This window comes from Pelmatolapia mariae, linkage group LG15 (genome assembly GCF_036321145.2).
Source record: "Pelmatolapia mariae isolate MD_Pm_ZW linkage group LG15, Pm_UMD_F_2, whole genome shotgun sequence".
NCBI lineage: Eukaryota > Metazoa > Chordata > Actinopteri > Cichliformes > Cichlidae > Pelmatolapia > Pelmatolapia mariae.
The window spans coordinates 17,170,157-17,193,763 of NC_086240.1; the positions used below are offsets into that span (position 1 = coordinate 17,170,157).

General features: G+C 38.9%; 1 protein-coding gene across 1 annotated transcript in view; it reads left to right on the plus strand.

The window, feature by feature from the left end:
- The window catches only part of rngtt (RNA guanylyltransferase and 5'-phosphatase), a 110,283-nt gene that overhangs the window by 14,741 nt on the left and 71,935 nt on the right, over positions 1-23,607 (plus strand). The window contains exons 7-10 of the mRNA XM_063495143.1: positions 2,341-2,450; positions 4,183-4,284; positions 19,473-19,608; positions 22,213-22,284. Of these exons, the coding sequence (XP_063351213.1) occupies positions 2,341-2,450; positions 4,183-4,284; positions 19,473-19,608; positions 22,213-22,284 (420 nt within the window). The remainder of the gene's footprint in view (positions 1-2,340; positions 2,451-4,182; positions 4,285-19,472; positions 19,609-22,212; positions 22,285-23,607) is intronic.

Below are 23,607 nucleotides of genomic sequence, written 5' to 3' on the forward strand. Positions count from 1 at the left end.
GATTTGATTGTTGGGGTTTTCTCTGTATTATTGTAGCGTCTTTATCTCAAAGAGTTAAATCTTCACAATATGTAAGTTATAACGGCAAATTCTTCTGAAACCATACAACATGTCCTGACCTGCTAGACCTAGCTAGAAATGTAAATACACTTTGTGTTAATGGAGCCAACAGCTACTGCGATTGGCTTTTTCAGTACTGTTAATTCCTCCTCCTCAACATTGTTCCTTCCTTGGAGCATTTTTGATAGATAGTGACCACTGCAGACTGGAAACTCCTCACACGATCTGCATAAGAAAATCTTTATGCTTGCCCATTTTTCCTGCTTCTAACACATTAACTTTGAAAACAAAATGTTTGCTTACTCCCTAGTATATAGTATTATAAAGTAAGTTTTGTGTCTGATAGCAGGGCGTTACAAACCTACAAACCATATAAAATCATATAAAAATGAGCTCAAATCAAATAATTTTCCATTTGTAGGTCAAACTTAATTCCACTTCTTTCACTCATTGATTAACTTTGTGTCCAGTCCAATTTAAAGTCTTCATCAACTCAAATGTGCTTCACTTATTTTTGTTTGTTTTGGACTTTTAAAACCTTTTAAAAGGCTGTTTTTAAATTCCTTTTACCCAATCAGAAATTCAAACAACTTTCGCAGAGACTTTTTTGGGTGAAATATGAGACATCTTGTCTAACCTGACGCGCAGATGGTTTTTTTACACAGAACCATCTGGGAAGTTATCTTTGGGAACAGTGTGGGGGGGAAAAAAGGCAGACACTAAAAATAAAATAATATATATGGCAAAATATTGGACCATATTAACCATCTGTCCATTACAGGCTTACTTTGACCAATCGAGAGCAGAGCTGCCTGGTACATCATACTTACAGAGCCAGTCAGGAGACAACAAGGGAAAAAAATACTTGTCCTACAAGAAATCTGCCTAGAAGTAGTTGTCTCAAGAAACTTGTTGTAATGTAAAGACTTTACAGTATTTATGTGAATGCCCCAACAAACAGTTGTTCCCTAATAGAAGAACTTCCTTTTAATTATTTAATTTTTTGGGGGGCAGGGATAGCTCAGTAGGTAGAGTGGTTGCCCCATGATCGGAAGGTTGGGGGTTCGACTCCACTGAACGGCTACCTTGAGGTACCCCTGAGCAAGGTACCATCCCTACACACTGCTCCCCGGGCGCTGCATTGGTGGCTGCCCACTGCTTCACTGGGTGAATGGGTTAGAGGAGTAATTTCCCTACGGGGACTAACACATACACATTATTATTATTGGAAGAGCCTTAGAAGAAATGAGGAGAGCACAGATAGCACAGCAAAGCAAAATGCAAAATAAAGGAGAAAGAAGGGAAGATCTTATAAACACATGAATATCATATGTGATATTAAACAAGCCTTTTTAAAAAAAAAATGCTTATTTAACTTTAGTTTCTGATGTCCTGTACTCTGATTCACTTCCTTTACAAGGCCATTAGAAGATCATCTGGTGTGAACGTATCAAGAGTCTAGAATAGATGATAAATATATGTATGTGCACTAGCCCTAATATGAAATGCACATTGTCCCTCTTAGATTTAAAGGTGAGTAATTAGCTTTATACAGGGAGAAGCTCATACACAAGGTGAAAAGTTGTGTATGAGCAACCGAGCTGAAGTGAAAAACGTGTACATTAAATAGTAATACTAATAAATAAATATTTTCCTTTATATTTGTATTTTTTACCCTTCAGCTTCTTGATAGGTGCTTGGATACTGTGTTGTCAAACTACAGAACAGAAATCGTAATTTAATAACTGTTTTAACATTAAGTATATTAAATAGTATTTCCTATTTATTAAAGCGTGTAGCACAAACCTTCATCATCACATGGTTATATGATATCAAGCATTTTGTTCATGAGTTCCCTAGAAATAACCGGGAATTGCAGATTTCTCATAAATAAGGTAACACAGACCTTTTGCCATATCTTTATGCAGAACACTTGTGCTTGCGTGTGTAGTCAACCCCCACAGGCTTACTTTGAGCCAGGGAAAACCCTGCATCTGTTTCCATCACTCATACTGGGAAAAGAGGGTTGATCCAGAGTGAGATGCGGATTCTTGAAATAATTAAAGTGAAAATAACATTCAAAATAGAGAGGAGTGAAAGCAGGATTTTTAATATTTGTACCTGTTGTCTCGCACAGGGATTCATAAAACAAAGAGGCAGCTGTTTGGAAAAGTATCACCGGCACTCAATGTGTTTTTCTTCTCTGTGTAGGAGGGAATAAATGTTTCTTAAAATTCATTCCAAGTTTAGCCTTCTGCTTTTCTTCTTTTATCTTCCCAGGGTGCAGTATTTCTTGAAGGTGTCAATGTGAAAGGCGTCACACAGGTCACCGTACAACCCAAGTTAGGCGAGATCCAAAGAATGTGCCAGGAGATGGCCGAGTGGGACAAGTAAGAACCTTCCTTTTACCTTTCTTATTTTCCTCTGGGAAAGTGTGTGTGTCTGTTTACACATGTGGGTGTACTGTACTGTGCTATGAGTGACTCATTTGTCTTAAATCACCTTTTTTTCCAGAGAAAAAAATCTTTACACTTTCTGACAGGCGGCAAAGTCAGGAATAGATGTTGCTATTCTGGAGAAATATGCTGCTGCAGCTTTTTTAATGAAATTGCAGAGCATCAGCTCGACTGCAGTGGCTTGTCACAGCGCAGGAAAACAGCCCATGCTGCGATTTCCATGGCCTGCTGTTAAAATTATTTTTGTTATATCTTTGTTTGCTAATATACTAAAATCCTCACATATTTATAGCTTAGGAAGTTTTTCAGTGTGTAGCGCCAAAGTTAGTTGTTGTTCTCTTAGTGCACTAGGTGTCATAAACTATGTTATGACTTAAGCCACAAAGTCAAGCGTCTGAGAGGTGTTTCTTTAATGCATCCAGTTACTTTTGCAGAGATTATATTTGTTTTTGGGAACCTGTGTGTGTGCGCACAAAAACTCTTTAAAAAATGTCTTCGAATGGTCTTGAGTTAAACAATAGATTTGACTGACTCTGGCAGAGGTTATATGTCAGTGTTGCATCCCAGCTTTAATATATTGAATATTCAAGACAAATAGTTCAGATGTATTTGCAATTATCAGCTTGTTCTCTTTGAACTGATGAGAGAACTATTAGGTTTGCCAGCTGCCTGTTGGTATCCTATCATATGTATGCATACTACACTGCCTGGCCAAAAAAAGTCACCACTGTAATTAGGCAAAGGTAAGAGGCTTCCTCTGGGTGACTCCTGCAGTGATTCATGTTTTGGCTGGCAACAGGTGATGTAACCCTAACTGATGCAATGATTCGCTTTCTAAACAACCGTGTATTAAGACACCGTTTTTACAACCATGTGATATCTCATTTCAGAAGAGTCTAATTATTGGTTTGCTTCAAGCAAAAAAACAAAACAAAACAAAAACAACAAGGATATTGCTGAAACTACTAAAATGGGGTTAAGAACTCTCCAAGGCATTATGTGGTTGGAGAGGATTTAAGAGTTTGAAATCATGTCATCATAAACACCAATAGTAAAACGTATGACTATGTTTGAGAGTGAAGAAATGTGATAGTATTTTCGCATGCACTCTGCAAAGAAGGATTGGGACTAAACAGCAGTGCAGCTTAAAAAAAAAACAAAAAACTGAAGTTAAATCAAAAAAGGCTTCAGTTTACTAGTGAGCTTAAATATTTAAACATGCACCCATCATGTCTTGTGCCTACCATACAAGCCTGTGCATGGTGGTGTTATGATCTGGGGTTAGTCAGGTCGAGGTTAAGCCCAAAAGAAATTAGGACAGCTGACTACCTGGATATACTGAACCACCAAGTTTGCTCTGATTTTTTTTTTTTTTTTTTTCCCCCTTCCCGATGGCACAGGCATAGTCCAAGGTGATGATGTCAGGATTTAAATTGCAAAGGATTCTTTCAGAGACCATGAGACATAATTTTTAACCCCACTGAAAATCTTTGGGATGTGCTAGAAAAGACTTGACTCCCTGATCATCAATAGAAGATCCTGGATGGAATAAATGTGATATTTCGTAAGCTTACCGAAACAGCCAACAAAAAATCTTCTAAGCTGTGTTTAGAGCCAGGCTCAAGATCAGGCATACATGTAAGGGCTGTTTTTGCTGTTTTTGCAGGTCTGGTTTTCCTGGTGCGCAGCCTGTGTCCATGGACAGGCAAAACTTGCGTTTCCTCGAGCAGAATCCATACAAAGTCAGCTGGAAAGCCGACGGCACGCGGTGAGTTCATGAGAAATGACTGTTTGTCTTCATGTGTCAGTACAGGTATGAGACTGTGTGTCTCTAACTTCATTGTGTTCAAAGTTCAATGGGTTTTCTTTTGTGTCAGTAGGCATACCGTAATGTCCTTAAGAGTTGTCCATCAGGGATGCTCTTTCTCATTAGGTTTTAATTACAGTGATTTCACATGGCTAATCAGCAGGAGTGCTCTTTGATATCAGTGATGTTCCCTGCATAATTACTTCATATAACCTGAACAGGATGACTGACTCCAGTCTCTTACCCCATATAAAAGAGATAGCATGGGGCACTTCTTCTGTCCTGTCACATTTTAGGTTGAATTTGTTGTTTTTCTTTTGTTTTATGTCTCTGTTACGTAAAGCCAGTGCTGAGGGAAAAAGAAGTGTTAGTATTCTGGTAGTCCGCTGTGAAGCCCTGTTTCCCTCGCTGGTGCAAATGTGCAGTGTGCTGGTGAATATTTAATGACTGCAGTCATTTTAAAGAATTTTACATATCGGTGCTTTAGTTTCCCCTAAGAGAGAGACTAGCAGAGTACAGATTTGGCCTCTGACCAAGATCCTGCTAATGTGTGTAATCAGCTTCCATTATTTTCAGAACATCTTGAAATTGTTGTTAAGCTCTGCTCTGACGTTTGACTAAAGAGGGACACTGACCTCTTCCTCTGCTGCCTCTGGCTCTCGTCTGTCACCTTATTTCCCTCTAGCACTTGATTTTGAAAAGTAACCTGATATTTTTTTCAGTTGTGAAAAACGGATGCAGATAGAGGCCTCGTATGCTATGAGTCACCACTCAAGCACAGGATATATTGAGGATACAATGCACTACCTTCTCCTCAAATTCAGCCATTTAAAAATGGTAAAATACTCTATTTTTTTTTAAAAATATCCAGAGGACATATTGCTTGAAATAATATTTAAAATAATCAAAGAAGGTGGGAAAATCCATCTTGGTGAAATATGCATGATAAAAACTGGTGAAATAAAAGGTGTGCTACAAAAATCTATGAACAAACCAAAAGATGGAGCAAATATTGAATTGGTACATTGTCTGATCTTTGTACTATACATGAACTCTAAAATGAGATCATTCTTCCTTGTATTTAATTTCCCATTTTGAAGCATTATAGTTACTCATAAAGGATCTGTTGCTTTCTTATGAGGTTTATCATTTGATCTAATTTGTAGGTATAGACAGAAGGCAGCAGGTACACAGATCAGCACCAAAAGCCCTAATACCTCCTCCCAAATGATTAACAAATATCAGGAACTATGTCTTCATGGTCTGGTCTGGTACAGTCTTGACTTGGGCCAAGAATTCCCTAATAACAAATTTTAAACTACATATCAGTATACAATGGATACATACCTGTCGGACACATGAATTTAGAATGTATGACATTTAATAAATAGATGATTAATGGAAAGTGTATTTTTATGTTTTACAACACTCATTTTGGGAGGAAAAACAAGAAAAGCAGCCATAATGATTTAATTATATTTGCACTATTCTGAATGCACTATTATGTGCATTCAAAGTAGTGGGAGGAATGCTTGCATGTATGGCATTCCCATGTGTTTAACCTCATTTAGCTCAGAATAATTTTTATTGTTACATGTTGTGGCTACTTTTTCTGGCTAACTTTAAAAGAATGAATTTAGGGCATTTTTACTGCTGTCGCATGTCAAAACTGGTTAGATTTGACCCGAACAGTATCTAAGGGTTAACTTTGCTATTGCTTGCCCTTTTTAATAACGTGTTACTGTCATAATTGATTATGTCTTAATCTGCATGTGCATGTGCATGTGCTCCTAAATGGCTCACTCTTGTCTGAGAAATGCTGAAAACAGCAGTGACCACAGTGAGTTGATAGTTGATAGTTTTACACAGACGGTGCGGAATCTGGCTTTGTATGGTTGATGTAAGTACTGTGGAACACAGGGTGAGTGTGGAGGGCTCTAATCCCATGTATGGCAAATTTCTAGGCTAATGGATTGGTAAACAAAGTAAATTCTGCTGCTAGTTTATTTCCAACACCACCTGATTTATTTATTTATTTATTTATTTTTATTTTTTTTTTAACAGCGTCGACTTTCCTGAGCTGTTTGTTCATTTAGAGCAGTGGTTCTTAACCTTGTTGGAGGCACCGAACCCCACCAGTTTCATATGCGCATTCACTGAACCCCTCTTTAGTGAAAAATAAAATATGATATTTTTTTTTCAAATTCAGGACATGTCTTTTACTGGTGCACGAAATGAGCCGTGCATGTCACGGCGGAGGCTCTGCCGAACCCCTGAGACCGACTCCCCAAACCCCTAGGGTTCGATCGAACCCAGGTTAAGAACCACTGATTTAGAGTCTGCAGATAATCCAGCTGACTGCTTCTTTTAGATCCTTTGGGTTGCTTGCTTACTTGTTTTGACCCAGTTAAAAAGATAGTAGACTGTTGGAACATATTCTAGCCTAGTAGGATCAAGACACATTCTTCTGACTGAGGTCACAGGAAAGTCACAAAGTATTCACAGACACATATAACTTTGCTGTATTTGGTCTTTCATGGCTTTTGTTGACAAAAGGAAAAATACAAGATAACACCTTTAGCTTCAACTGCAGTGTGTTTGAGGTTGAGGTGAGCGACAGCAGCTTGCTCTCTTGGTAAAGCTTATATTGGCTTGGGCTGTGTTACAGCCTCCTGTGATACAACGCTGTATTCAGACAGTGCTTTGCTAGATTAGAAGTGAAAGTGATTTCTAAATCCTAGGTGTAATGGGATGACTAATTCAATCGGTGTGATCCAGTCACTTTATTTGGTCTTGATTTCATACTTCCTCTAACCTCAGTCAACTCTTTCTTAAACTCTCCTAGTGTAATCGGAGTGCTGGATGTCCGACTGTCATGTTTGGGTTGTCCTAATACATTCAGCTCCCTTTCAGTTACTGTTTTTTCGCTGCGATTGCTTTCCAAACAATTGGGGCATCATGTAAAAGAGGAAGCTTGGAGATGTCTTGTGTAGAAGTATGGTATAAAAATGTTGTCACTTTTCAGCCATATGAATTAATGTCTATTTCTTGAGTTGTGGTAAACAATGTGCCCCATCTTATATTAATATATAAATAAAAATGTTTTCTGGCTTCTTTTAGAATACCTGCAAGTTCTTGAAACTTGTTGACACTTGGCTACAGACATAGAGATTTGTTATTCACATCCTGCTTTGTGTGTGTGTGTGTGCGTGCGTGCGTGTGTGTGCGTGTTATGCATGCGCATGTGTGCGAACAACATCAGAATGCAAACCATAGCATATTTACATGGCAAAAGGTTTGATATGGTAGACTTTGATGGTCCTTGTTGTCAGCATAGTGTCAGCCTGCTGTTTGCGGTTCTCATGCTTTTTCAGCAGTTCTCTTTATTTATCATTGTTGTCTTTTTGACACACGGTGCATGCAGTACGTCTGACAAAAGCAATGGGATTTTTTGTAAAAGGATCATGCAGCATTGTGGATATTCACAACGCAGTCTTCGCTTTGGTCTACATACAAGTAATAAAGTTGCGCTTGGAAAAGAGAGGCTTTTATTCTCTTTGCGAGGGACAGCCTGTTCTGATGTTACTTTATTCTCTAAAGCCAGGGGATGGATGAAAGCAATCGAAAATCATGTTTCCTTATTAGTGCCCGTGCTTTTTAATTTATCCAGTAAATAGCCATGTGTGTCATACAAGTTTATCTTTTGTGTGTGAAATTGAATTTACACAAAAGAAGTGATGATGAGAGGCGGTTTGGTGAGAAATAGATTTTTTTCTTCTTTTTATTAAATCAGTGTTATTAAATTCCAACAGTGTAGATCTTCATTGAATCTGGACTGTAGGTTGGACTGGACAATATTAGTGGACTGTGATTGTGAGTCTTCTAGAGGGTGCAGAGCAGGGCCATGGCCCAGTCCTTGATGAATTTAATTGGTGTGACAAGTCTGGCTTCAAAATAAATGTGGCAAAAAACAAGTAAATGTTTATTGGCTTCTTTCCCCTCTCTCTGCACAAGTGCAGTGAGCTAAATGTTTTACTTCTTGTTGACGAAGAGTTGAATATGTGAATAATCTAATGAACAGTTAAAGGAAGTTTTAATGTAGACATGACACTGATGAAAATGTTTTATTCTTCCTTTGCTGGCTCTTGGAGTCTGTTGTATTTCTTTGCCATGCTTGAGTCAATATTGTTCCAGTAGCAGTAGTCAGAAAACCTAGCTTTGCCTCCAGTAAGGTGTAGTCATTCAGTTATTCCATTTAGAGTAGAGGATCATTGTTTCTTTGTGTGTGACATATGTAGTGGTCACAAATACACAACATTGGGAGTACAGATTACAAGTTCTACAATTCCAACAATCCCACTCTTGCATTGCAAAGCTGGGATTGTTGTGACTTGTCCAACAATCAAGTGGCAAATCTGACTCATGTGGGAGCACTCCAGCTGAAAATTCCAACTGGCATCTCAAATTGTTGGCTGTCCACTTCAAGTGCAACACAGAATTAATCTGTTTGTCATCTAATTGCCATGATGTGCTGTAAGATCAGTGGTACCTGCCTTGGTGACCATCAGTATGAAATGGGGATGTGTCCCGCGGTGATTCTTACATTAACATTCAATTCCCGAAAATTCTCAAATGCAGCTGTATAAGCTTTTTTATTTATTTATTTGGTACTGTAGTTGTTGTGGGCAGCATATGCACCCAGATGGCAGTTCGTCAGGAACTGAAGGGAACATACAAAAGGATCTAGTCTGCCGTTACATGCTAAAAAAGGAGAAGATGCAGAAGGTCCACAAGCACAGGAAAAAATACAAATGAAAGATGGCAGCTAGTGCACCTGCTGTACTATGCTGTGGTCCATTTACCTCAGAAGGCTTCACCCCAGAGTAGTGGTGGCAGATAAATGTATTTAACAAAATATTAATATGTGGTGTCCTTGTATTGATATAATACTGCCACACAAAGTATAGTGATACAATACTGTATATTTTTTTGTTTTGTTTTTTACCCACTCCTGTTCTTCACCTTACAAAATAGTGCCTAAACTGTTTTTGTGTTTTGGTGTTATAAGGATAAGATTGAACTGAAACGGGGGAAAGTCAAATGTTGGAGCTGGGAATGACATCACTCCCGATTTAAACACGTTCCAGTAGCAAAATTGGAAAAGCTAGATTTGTTTCACTGATTTGAGGTTATATAACTATTGAATTCCGACTCGGAAACCTGGAAATTCTGATTTCCATGCAACACACTTGTAGCTCTGCTCTGACTCGTTAGTACGAAAGGCAAAGTAAATTATGGAACTGCTTTGCTGTTGACACATTCATTTGCAACAATTAAATATGCAATTTTGCATTATGTTGGATGATAATTGTAAGTAATGAACTAGGTGTCAAAAACACATGTATTTCTACTGGTATTGGTACTAACTACTAAATTTCTGATACTGTGACATCCCTAGTATGAAATCCCTTTGGTCATTTTGGTCCTCAGCATCCCCTACATATTGAATTCCAGATGTTTCTGCCAGGGGCGAAGGTTTGCCCTTCTCAAAACTATCACAAATAGATTTGTGGTCATTTGTTCGATGTGCTGCTGGGATCTAATTCTAACATTTCTCAAAGGATAAAAAAAAAAAGTATACATAGGCAACAGCAGGACTTGGAGTCTAACATGATGGAAGATTGTCGAGTTGGTGGGTTTTCATTAAGATGGCAGTGGTGGGGCGTGATCTTAAATTGTCATTCTCTTGATGCATTACATGAAATGTGCAGAGCATTTCTTATTAAATGCCCCACTTTCTTTCCAGTGGCATTTTTAAGGCCTGAAATGGACTTTTAATAGGAAATTTGTCTCTCCAAGGTGGCCGTGAAAGATTTTTCTCTTTGCATATTGCCAGGGGTCCTCACTTTAGTTTTACATATTCTTAATCCCTTTGTTACCCTGGTGAGGATAAAAAAAAAAAAAAAGTTTCCAATTCTAATGAAAGCCATTTTTACTTTTAAATGAGTAATTTCTTTTTTTTTTTTTTTTTTAAATATCACATGCAAGTATAATTTTTTTACAGGAAAAGGTTAAGTGAGGAAGAATGTTAATTTTCAGCAGCCTGTAATGGTCTAACAGAGTTGCTGTCAGGCCCAAATCGGTGATTCTGGCAGTCTCTTCTTATGACTACAGGGCAACGCATCAACATCTGTGACAGTTAAACTACCTCACTCAGTACCACGATAACATGCGTGACAGTGACAAAGTACTGACGCTTCCCTACTCACCTATAAATATTATACAGCTTTTCTCAATGCAACCAGTCATACAGTGAGGGGGGAAAAAACAAGACAAAAAACAAACTTGTCACTTGCCTGCAATCTGCCGAGGTGGTGGCTTCTAATGGGCTTTGGAAAAGACAGCAAAATTAGTGGATTTGCCAAGAGGGGAGACATAAACTGAGTTGGGGTTTTTTCACCTCTTCTTATACAGCCTTCTGTCAGGGCTAGATTGGTTTGTGCCCCAGAGATGAAGAGGAGAAGGGCAAAGAGGAGGGAGAGAGCCAATTATGTTCTTAGGCATTTAAACAAACAATGTTGCTCAACTTGGACTTAAAGAAACTGGACTTGAGAAAGTCTTTGACTTTTTTAATTGTCTCTTTAAAGTTCTGTTTCATCCCTGTTTACCACTCCAGTGATTTATTTAAAGAGAGGACACCAATCCAGTGTTTTTCTTTTACATCCCAGATGAAATAATGTCAGTGAAAGAGACTTCAGTGCCATCTTTCCCTTTTTTTTTTTCTCTCGCTCTTTTTGTTTTCTCCGTAAGACTGCCAGTGTTTTATATAACAAAATAAAATAACACAAAGATTAAAACATTTATTCATTAATTCAGTATGCTTAATAAATAATTACAAACACATGTGTGTGTGTTTGTGTTTTATAGTTTCTGTTGGTTATTTAGTTAATTTCTTATTTCTTACTATAATACACAAAATCTTTAAGTGTGTGTATCTGTGTGCCTCCTGTGGGGCCCACACAGTCAAGAGTTCAGCTGCCAAATGTGATTCAAATGTGAAAATTATTATCTATATCAGAGTATTTAAATCAGATTGATATCCACAAAACTTCAGTAATGTATTAGGTATTAAAGTGCCATCAGATTTCCAGGCAACCACCTCACAAATGGCTAAAATTGGGGGTGGGGTCTTTATTTGTTGTGTTTTTTTGCCTTTTGTGGACAGCACAGCAAGCTGCGTTGTATCGTTTTAATTTCACAGAAACATCTCATTTATATTAACAGAAGCTGACTTTTACATGATATATTATAAGTTCATCATGTGTTCTACAACTACCTGTCAATTAGCTGATTTTACCCTTTCGTTTCTACACTCTTCATTTCATAACAAACAGCAAAAACAGGCCAAACAACACTGTAGCAAGGGTATGTACTAGCCTAGTGTCTGTGATCCCACTCAGCGGACCTTTTGTATAATAGACCGCACCAAAATTCTGTCTTGTAAGTTATTGAAATTTTGTTTCAACAGGGAACTTGTAGGTTACATTACAGGAATTTATTCTTACTGGTGTTCAGTAAGCTTTAAATTAGGGCTGCTCCTCACATTTAATTCACTAGTCTCCTAGTCAATTAAATGCATCCCCAAAAAATGTTTAACCAGTCAAAAAAACTGTCAAAATTGAGCACAGTTAACATTGTCTATACAATTATAGTGTGTGTAGTTTTTGAACCCATAGTACTGGGTTCCTTAATCCTTGCCCAGGTAGTGGGCAACAATAAAGGATTAGTTGCCTTTGGCTGCAAATGTAAGCCTCTTTATAAAAGCTTAAATTTGTAAGTATTTAAATAGTATTTTGAGTTACAAGAGTACTGCATCAAGCAGACAAATATAATATGTACATCCATTTGTTTTACCCACTTTTTCTTTTTTTTGCGCTTCGTCTAAAATGAGAAATCACCCCACCCTCCCTAGGGGGGAAAAAGAGAGCACCGTCCCTTGAGCAGCCCCTTGACGCATCACTAATGATGTGCAAAGCTGTTGGATCTGATCTAAACCCTCCTCTGGAAATCAGCTGCTGTCAGTCATGCCTTGTAGACTTGCAGAGCCGATACAATGACCGTCTGTGCCTCATTAGGACTAAAGAGCTTGGGGGATGTGGCTCGGGAATGCGCATAACATGCGAAGCACCCAGAGAGCCGAGGAGGAGGCGGACAGAAACATCCACTTGTCTGAATAAATGAGCATATTATATTTCATAATTTCCTGTTGTCCATAAGAACAGAATAAAGTATCTGCTGCCACCATAATTTAATAGAAGGAAGGAGGGGAGGAATGGTATTGATATGAAGGTGTGACTGTGATGAGGAGGAGGACCACTGGGAGTTGCACAGAACTAATGGTCTCTACTTTCCTCTGAACGTACTTGACAGCCATGGCTAGTTGGCCAATTAGACAGCAGGGGAAACTCTTCTGCTCTGTGCAGACCTGTTGTGTCCCCACTGGTTGACAGATCTTCTCTGGTGTGACACTCAGCATTTCTGTTTGATCTTTTTAGCCATTGTTCCTTTTCTGAGATAAAAGATATTAGCCCTGCACACAAGTATATCTTTCTGTCTGCAGGAGTCATCATTTTGCCTAAACTAGGCAATGCAGGCATTTCCTGTTCCCTTTCTTACCCTGCTCCATCCTCAGCTCCACTGAGGATGGAGTCCGTCCTCTCCCACCCAAAAAATGTAAGTGCTGGCCCACTCACCATTTTTTCCTTCCCCACCCACATTTCTTTTCTTTTTTTTTTCTTCTTTTTTTCATCCCCCTGCAGTTTCCACAGGACTTGTCTCCACCTGCTTTATATCTCAGGATTAGTGTGTTTTTACGCTTTCTCCTGTCAGGGGAGCGCGTGTGTGTGTGTGTGTGTGTGTGTGTGTGTGTGTGTGTGTGTGTGTGTGTGTGTGTGTGTGTGTGTGTGTGTGTGTGTGTGTGTGTGTGTGTGTGTGTGTGTGTGTGTGTGTGGTCATACTCTACACATAACACCATCTTATGATGGACACTTTTCTTGACCAGCATATTCCAGAAGTTGTAGTTCTGGGTTTTCCATTCCCTTCTCTCAACTTGAACTAGGTACAGATTTACAAAAATAAAGTCCCCAAACCCCCCAAAAAAACCAAAAAACAAAACCCAAAAGTAAAACATACGGTCTTGTATTTAACTTATATACCTATTTCAAAGCAAACCTAACTATGTGTGTATGCACATATCTTACATAACAAAGAGCGATATTGTAGGTAGTAACAAAACAGGTTCGATTCCTGGCTTCTCCTAGTCTGCATGCCAAATATCCTTGGGCAAGATACTAATGCCAAATTGCTCTCCAATGCATCCATCGGAGTATGAATGTGTGTGTGAATGTTAGTTAGAAAGCACTACAAAAATGTGCTTGTGCGAATGGGTGTGAATGGGTGAATGCACAAGTTGTGTAAAGCGCTTTGAGTGCACAGAAGAGTAGAAAAGCGCTATATAAGAACCAGTCCATTTACCATTTACCATTTAATGTATTATAACTTATATTGGCATGTAAAAGTGTCCTGTCTGTGCATTATAAACCATTTGATTTATTTTAATAAAATCCTGGTTCTCCACAATATTTTAAAAGGATTATTTTTTACTTGTTTCTATCATGTCATGGATAATAATTTATCTAATGAGACGCAGGTGTCTGCGCAAGAGGCATCCCACGCTTTGTTGAAAGATTATCTTGTCATGTAAAAAGTGGTTTTCTGGAAATATGAGTAGGCTTATATTGTGACAAATAATCATAATGCCCCCTCAGTGACTCCTGCAGTCAGAAAGTCAACTCCACCTCCTTGGATGGGAGTTATAATGGTAGTCGACATTCTGCTCTGCACCCTTAGTAAACTTTGCGCAGAGTCACATGAGCCAGAACTTCAGCTGCAGGTAGTTCTGGTTAGTGTGTCTGTGCAGGTTGTCAGTTATGTAGGTCATGGTAGTCTTAAGCACTTTAGTTGAAGACAACTGCACTTCTTTTTAGGGTCTCGAAAGTGGATATAGATGCCTCTTATATGAGAGATAAAATGTCTTCAAGAACCTACCCCCCCAAAAAAAATCCACTTGCCCTCAACTCAGGTGCTTAGACTGTCTAAGTACTTTGAGTGCTTAGAGTGGCACTGCTACTTACATCAGACCTCTAGAGCATGAGGACTACTGCTTCACCATACTGTGGCCCAATATGGTGACGGTGAAGTCCATCTGACCGCAAGAGTGGAGAGGCAGCTGAATGATATCTATGGTCTCCACATGTTTCCTGTCAACCTGCCTTTAAGACATACTTCAGGGTTTCATCTGAGAATTAAATTGATTGAATCCAATTTTACTTATCTGGCACCAAATCACAGCAACAGTCACCTCAAGGCACTTTATGTTGTAAGCTAAAGACCCTACAGTAATACAGAGAAAACCCCAACAATCAGACAACACCCCCTGTGAGCAAGTATTTCGCGACAGTGGGAAGGACGAACCCCCTTTTTAACAGGAATAAACCTCCAATAAAACCAGGTTCAGGGAGGGGCAGTCATGTAGCATTATAATACATCTATTACAGATGTGCCCCAGCCGCTGGACTTGAAGCAGATTTTAAATAAATATGACCAGAATGACTATTTGGCTAGCAGCTCCCCAGATGTCTGTGTGTGTATCCATGTCTGCAATGAAGATTAAAGCATTAGGGATGAGAGGGGCTAAGGCTAGCTAGGGAATTATTAACTAGTAAATTGGCTGATGACCAAAATAAAACAAAAGCATACATAAAGTCGCTCATATATCATTATATATCACCAGATATACTTTGGTGGGGTCCGTGTAGGAGGTCCTGGGCCAGACATCTCCTTTGAGAGTCAGCAAGGGTAAAATGGCACTGGCACATTACTTGTATAACGCACATCACTGTTGCTGGTGTTAACTTCCACACACCCTCACTCTTGGCATCTTGACAAGTTTCCCTTTTTGAACCAGCTGGTATTGGTGGCATATTTATTAGGTCTAATCCTGTTGTTTATAATCGCGGAGAGTCACAGCAGGTATGAGAAATTCGTGTCTTTGTCCTTTGGGAAGTCATTAATCTCAAATTCATCTCTGTCATCCAAATTGGCTTTCCGACAATGCGTACATCCCTTCAGTGTGTGTACTAGCTGTAAGTTGGTACCACATGAAAGCCTTCTACCAATTTTCTTCTGGTTTGAAATACAAGATAATTTGCTGCAGTTTTTACTCGCATTGATTAGGATACTTAACCTTTCCAAATACAGCAGGGCTTTAGTTGCTCATTACGACATATTAGTTCTGCTTTATTCAGCACTTGGTATTTTGTTTTAAAGAGCAGCCAGCAGACTGCAGAGTGTAATTGAGTTCATAAGAGGTGTGTAATGAAGCCACCGGATTCTCTCTCTCAGTGGAATTAACAAAGACAAGCCTACTTGACTCTTAACTAATCAACCATTAAACAGAATAATGTCACGCATATAGATGGATGTTAAGTTAAACAACAAAATAAGTTGAGAGTGACATTAATGGGACTTAGACTATGGTTGAGTTTCTGGGTTTTGTAATTCTGTACATATTGTTCTTTAAGTAAAAAAAAAAAAGACAACAAAGAGAGCCTAATAAAGATGTGTTTGACATGGAACATCTAATCAAAGCAGTTGGGTAAAAACAACGCTGAATGCTCACACCTGCTGTTATACTTGGAGACTGTTCTGGAGGAAACACAAAGGCAACAATGGTGTCTGTGTTTTTGGGTGTGGCCCATCTTTTTTTAGCTCACTTTTGGGGAACCAACAGAAGGGAAGATCAAGGATTTAAGTCTGTTTAATGTCCCTGTTTCGAAACTGCTTTTAATTATTTGCCAACCCATTGTGTGTATTGATAAAGCAGCAAACACAACTGTGCCTCTCTGGGTATTCTTCAGGTATTATTTGGTACTGAAATGTATGTATTTTATATCTATATAATATTGTAATATGCATAATATCTTTAAAACTAGCACCCAAAAACACATCATTTGTTAGCATTTTTTAATTTAATAAATTGAAAAAAGCTCAAAGATAACAGAGTGTGACAGGAAAAAAAGTGTATGTATTAGCTGAAAACTTGGCATATTCTGACAGTCGGTGTAGTGTGTCCTGGTACCAGGTACTACTATCTAATAAAAAAAACCCCTAAAAACTGAGTGAAGTTGAGTCATGGATTGGCCTCCTCAGAGCCCAGACCTCAACATTGTTAAAATCATTTTGACAGAGAACAAACAGCCATCATCCAAAAAAGAGCTTTAAATGCATGAAGAACTATTCCTGAACACTGCTTAAAAAAGTATATAAGAAAGCTTATCTAAGATAGTCATACCAAATATTGACTTTCAAGCTTGTTAGAATTGTTCGAAAAAAAGGTTTTTGCCTTATTTGCTGCACATTTTGATAGATCCTTGCACCTGTTTCTAATTTTCCTAGTAAAATGAAAAGAAATGAGGAACGGCTCAAGGCTCAGTATTTTCGAATATTGTTCGACCTCAGTTTTATGCATCTTAATGAAACAACTGATAAAGCAACCTGGCCTGATGCACAAAATTCATCTAGCACAGTTCAATTTAGCCCCAATAAGAAGAAAACATCTCATTAAATGCAATACATTAGGTCAATTTTTCTAAATTAGATAGCACCAGCAGAAGGATGGATCCTTAAATTATAACTGGGTTCCAAATAATTTGGATGACTTATTTTCCAGATGGGGTGTCCACAAAATAATAGATTAACATGCATGCGGTGGGAACCCATATCCAGTTAATTTTTAAGCCCCACGCCTCTAGAGAAAATGCCTGAGAGAAGAACATCTCAGTTCACCTGTAGTGTTTACTTTGGTTATTCAAAGATACCCCCCACCCCATCCTTATAGTGCTACAGTGCAGATGGAGAAATAAGGGTGATAAAAATCTAAAAGGGGTCTTATCCTTCATGCGCTGGCAGTGCGGCACACCTTATGAGTATAGTGTGAGTCAAACTAATACCAGCCACATGCTCATATCGTGACCCATGTTTGAAAGCTGGCCTGTTTTAACAGCTTTTAACAGTCCAACAGTCGCTGCTCTCAAGTTGTTGAATCTCCCAGATTGGCCTACTCAAGGGTGGAAAAGTAATTTTCCAGCAGTGGATTGTCTTTTCACTTTCTGTTTTGCTTTTACTTAATATTACTTTTGAAGAATCCCAAAGCAGAAAAAATAAAGATTATGATGGACAAAATACCAGCAAATCCCTTGCAGTGTAATACCATTTAATCCAATAACACAAACAATGTGTGACCCCAGACTGACCATGTTGGTTTTCTTTGAACAAAACAAAACAAAAAACCTTTAAAATGGTAACAGTAATAAATATATACTGTAGAGACAACAGCATGAAATCACACAAGGTATGTTACGTTGTTTTATTGCTGCAAAAGTTTAACTTGACGAAAACGGACTGTAGAAATGTTGTTTTGTGCCTCTTTATCTCACCTGCAAAGGCGTGCTGTGGATTAGCTGAGCATGGGCCACTGGTGATGTATGCAGTTTGAAGATAGGTTATTACTCTATGTGCTAATAAAGTGTTTTTGTGCTAGTGGAAGATGCTAAGGGACTTCTGTAATAGGAAAAATAATTGGTTTACCATCGAGTAAAAATTTTATTAAGATGCTTTTTGTAAAAAGAAAACAAGTTTTAGTATCAGCCACCTTTTATTGTTTTGAAAAGTAAAATAAGCAAGCTTTTATGTGTCTGTTCAGTTTCAGCCACACTGATCACAGCTTTTAGTTTGCAGTTCTCGCTAACTGCAGCTAGATAAAAGGAAAAATGGGTGCTTTGGTAATTAAGCATCTGTTTGGTGATCTTTCCTTTTTCAGACATGATTAAAAGCTCTTGCACCTTTACCTATGGTTTTTTTTGTTTGTTTGTTTTTGTTTTGCTTTTTCAATTGAACACAGCTCATTTGCACATTGGAGGCATACACAGACTCTCTGTGTTGTTTCTCTTTGCCTACAACAATTAAGCTTTAAAGTATTATTATTATTACCATACTTAATCATCCAAATAAGCTAATGAAAGAAAATTATAGGCCTCTTTGCTTGTCTGGAGAAATTACATGAAAACAAGCAATACGAAACATTTTAATAAAGTAGCACAAAGGCTGTAATAGTTTGTGATTAGCCCAAAGAAACAATTAAACATACTTTGAGTGAAATGGAAAACATGTACATTTTGAAACAGTTATGCTGAGATACTGTTTTTCTAATCTATTCTGTTCCTGTTCAGTGAATGTGTTGTGAAAGAGCTCTTGATCAACAGGGTCGCATGCCAAACAGTTGTTTTAGTAGTAAAGATTCAGCCAATCAGCCAATAGGTGAGGCCAGTGCTTTGCTTTTTTGGGGTTGAAGCTGTTGTCTTTGTTGCAATTTAAATCCCCCCTTTTGTGTAATGGAAACAAGGAAATCATTATTCTAAAAAAAAAATCATTCAACTGCTTGGGTTAAAATTGATGGGAGACACGCATAAATATAAAGCTTATTTTTGGGGGGTATGTTGGAGATGTACGGATTTATGGATGTATGGATATGTTAAAAGATAAAAGCTAGACAGTACTAAACTTAAGCTAGTTTGCGATGACCATCCCTAGTTGGGCTTTTTCAACACACAAACATACCATAGTTAGAAAACAACTGATATCACATAATTTGTGCACCAGCCAGGATTTTGTAATATTTAATTTAGACATTTGTGACAGCTGGGAGGCTGTTTAATCACTGCTAATGAAATCTAATCTAATCAAAGCTCCCACTTGTAGTTCTGATGAGGATTAGCTTCATTTATGAAGATCCCAACCAAGTAGTCCCCAACAGTGTTTTTGATTCATAGCATATAAAAAATGTAAGATTTATTGCCAGGATTTTATTGAATTTATGACAGTGTTACAGTTTCCAATATATTCTTTTAACTACTTGAGTTTGAGGTTTCAGTGGTTCTTCTTATAATCATTGCTATCACAGCGATTAACACAAATAAAACTTGTTAACTTGTACTTACAACTATCTAAGGATGCATCCTGTTTTTCCACAGGTACATGATGCTCATCAATGGAAAAAATGAGGTGTACATGATCGACAGAGACAACGCCGTCTTCCACATATCAAATCTAGAGTTTCCTTTCCGGAAAGATCCACGTGTCCACCTATCAAATACTCTGTTGGATGGGGTAAGTTATGCTTCTTGTCCAGTGTCCCCTCCAATTCCAAATTTGCTGTCATCCTGCTCCTGCTGCGTAGTCTTTTTACGAAATTAGAAAAGGCTAATTGACACCAGCTGTCAAACCTGGTGCGAAAGGTGAGCGCGTTTCAGTTTGAAACAGCAGACTCCAATTGAACACATCCTGGGGAAAGCACTAATGAAATGTTTCAGTTTTCAGTCTTTGTTCTGCATTGTGTTTTTGTTGTTGCGCTCTGCTGTGTGCTCAGCAGGGGTCGGTGACTTATCCTTCCACTGTAATGCCAGGCTCTGACTTCCACTGGCGCGTCTGTGCAGCGTGTGTCACGCAGGTCCAAGCCGCACCACTGCAGCAGGTGCACATGTATGAGTCATCATGAAAACATAGGAAACTGCTTGCATGTTCATGGCATCAGTGATTATAAATCTCTGGCAGCCAGACTTTGTTTTTGTCTTTCAAATACTGAAGATTACAAATAAGTTGCCTTTCATTCTTTATGTGTTGCTCCTGGCTTTGCTTTGTCAAAGTTTTGAGATTTTATGCAAACACTAGGTTTGCGCTTCCTCTTAGCTTAACAGTTTCTGATTGATGCGGTGAATTTAAGTTCCTCACTCAGGCAGGACGTCTAATTGCAGCGTGTTAAGTGTTCCTTTGAAGAAGCAGTGTGGCCGTGTGTTTAGATTGCTGCAAGGTTTGTTTTGACTCGTGTTTATTAATCTGTTGATGCTTCTGGCTCTTAGCTGATAGAGGCTGTATTTTGCAGTTTATGAGGATCCCTTTAGAACCCAGCTGTGTTGTCTGATATTCTTCATCTTTAGCCCAGAGCCTCTGGTCTTTGTCTTTACATGCTGTTTTGTGTTACAGTTTTAATGAGCTTTACATCAACTTGGGTTCCAATTTTGGATGAATGCACAGTGTAGATTGAATTCCTGGCAGTTTCCTTTGGTCACATTAATGTATTCATCCGCTGCTGTCTGTCTGCGCCATGGTTCAGTGCACCAGATGCATAATGATGGCAGCCTCCTGGAATTACATCATTTCTCCTCTCCAAATCCTCCTTCAGAGCTGCGCATGCCTTGCATTCACGCCTTTTCTCCTCTCCACCAATCTAGCTATGGAAATTTAGTTGTGTTGTCTGGTCCTTCGTCCTGTGAGATGTGAAGTAAAATTACGTCAGCCAGCAGGGGAGTTTTTATTGTAACACACTTCAAGTAGTCATTAGGATGCTGGTACTCAAGCAGAAGTTTCTCATCTTGGGAAAGTGGCTGGTAGATGACAGGTCTATAACAATTTTCCATTGCACTGAAGGCTGCTGTTCCATGTTGAAATGTAAAGAAATTGTTGGCTTTGGGTTCTTTTAAGTCAAATAAATGTTAAAAGAAATGTTTTGACATACTCACTTTTTGCCAAGAATAAAGCGACAAGAATAACACTCACGTCTGTAAAATACCAGTAATGGGCAATTTGCTCAGCTCATCACATAGACCGCTTTTACTGCTAGCAGGGTTGGAAGTGAATATCCATCAAGTTACTAAAGGATGGTAGATGTCCAGGTTCTACTGACCAGTCATGTTTGAACCAGTAGAAGAAGAAAAAATAAGAAAATTTTCCTCCTACAGTCATTGGAGTAGTCGATTGGTTTCAGAATAGTTATAGAATCCCCCCCCCCCCCCCCCCCCCCCCAAAAAAAAAAAAAAATAAGCCACTCACAAAGGGAAAAACACAGACTCGTATTTTTATTCCTTGATACACTTTGATTATTGGAATATATTATTTGCTATTTTAGCCTTCCCCCCTCTTATTCCAAATCTTTATGCTAAGTAAAGCGTAAAGATTGAAGAACTATTTACGAGACTATGAAACAAATATCTTCAAAGCTAGTAGAGGTTAGTTTCTGATCTCGGTAACAGAAGCTTCATACTTCATACTGTTGGTATTGTTGATATGAGCCTTTCAGCCTCCAAAAATGCTCCTTTTGCGTAATAGCTGTGTCCTTGAGTGATGTCTTACCTGTTACTCGTTTATCTGTCAGGTACATCACTAGAGCACAGTTAGGTGCCTCCATATTTTATGAGGGGCAAGGAGATAAATATAGTTCTCTATACGTAGTGAGTCAGTCTCAAATTTTTATCAGTTAAAGTGTAAAAGTTCCACTTCCACCTCATCTTCACTGTTACTGTTACTGTTGTGCACATCTTTTAAAACTAATCACGTGTTTCTTATGAGTGTCAACCGTCATGACTGCACCTGACCTCGACCTGACAGCCTTGCATAATAAATGTGCAGTGCTATTTCTGCTTCATGTCCTCCTTGACCACAGAGACACACCCATGTGCACGTACTTACACACCACACACCTGGCTTGCTATCTTTTGCACTGCCACAGGCATCTTCCTCTCTCAACATACATCCTCTAGAGAGTTCCCACACTTTCTACATAACACGTTTCAAACAGGCACCTCTTTTATTATGCTGTAGTGTTAAGACCTCACGTAATTCAGAACATTTACTTTCTATCCACTTTCTGCATCTTCTCCCCTTTCCTTTGTCGTTTGTCCATCCCCCTTGACCGAATCTTTGTCTTACTCCTTGCAGGAGATGATCATCGACAAGGTGAACGGTCACCCCGTGCCTCGCTATTTGATATATGACATCATCAAATTCAATGTGAGTATGAGAAGGTATCGTCTTTTCTTATGATTTTTATTGCGGAAGAAGTGCCAGGTCAAGATGTAAGGTAGAATAAACTAAAAGGACATTGGATGCATTCTATTAATGCTGCGGTCCGCCTGCAGCTGCTTCTGCCCTCTGCTTTTTTTACTTACTCTTTATTTAAGGTTCAGCAAAAAGGGTTTCTTATTTTGTGGTCTTAGCCGGTAGCTGGCTGTATATAATCCAAACGGGGGGCTGTATTATGTGAAGAAGCACTGACATGGTTTAGGATTTGCTTATCCCTTATACCTGAAAATTCAAACTCGTGGTTGAGTTCCTTCAGTGCTATAATGCAGCAGGCAGCAGAGCAGTGTTGATCCAAGCTTTGCAGTATTTGCATAGAGATGACAGAGCTTCATCATTCTGCATGCTGAAGGCAAAAGCGTGGCTCCGTTTGACCCTGCAACATGTCATGACTAAAGCCTGACCTTAACAACAAAGCTGGGCCTGAACTGCTTTTGACCCATAATTGAATATTTATTAGCAAATTTTTTTCCTTGTGTTTTTTTTTTTCTTGTGCTTTCAGTTGAAATTGGTTTTGCCAGCTACATCGACCTGTTTTTGATAACTACTTAGACAAATGTTATTAAATATTAACCTTTAACATTGTCAGTACGATGCATTGTGCAGGATTGACCTGATGAGCAGTCCATTATTTGCTTCAGTGTGGCAGTAAGTGCCTGGCGCGTCTGTGTGTTCTTTTATATGTCTAACAGCATGTTTCTCCTGTTAAATTATTATGACCTTTTTCATGAACTGCCCGGGAACAACACTGTGAGGCTGTTAACTACTAGCACTCTTTCGAACTCTAAATTTAATTTATCCCTTTAACATGTCTGCATATTGCTAATGGCATGCAGATAGTCACAGAGACAAACGAACCTGCATGTTTACCCTTAGGAGCCCTCTGCTGTCTTCTTTAAAAAGAACTTGATGAATACCTTGGGATGAAGTGGGCGAGGGGGTTACCTCCGCTATTATGTTTCTCTGTCGCCTCCCCTTCTCTATCGATCAGAGGATCACACAGGCAAGCGGCTCGATAGAGGGCTCCAGTGGCGAGGGGAACGTCTATGTGAGATGTTGTGGAGGTTAGCAGCTCCCCATGACTCCCCACCCCGCTATCAGTAGAGCACTGTATTGATCCTTTCTGGCCTTCTCTATTACCTGGGGTGGGCTGCTCCTTGGTACTGAGGCTTTATTCTGAGATTCTGAGACTGAAGGTGGAAATGCAGCAAGGGAGAGAACACAGCACCTGCCTGGCCCATGGCCTAATGTGAC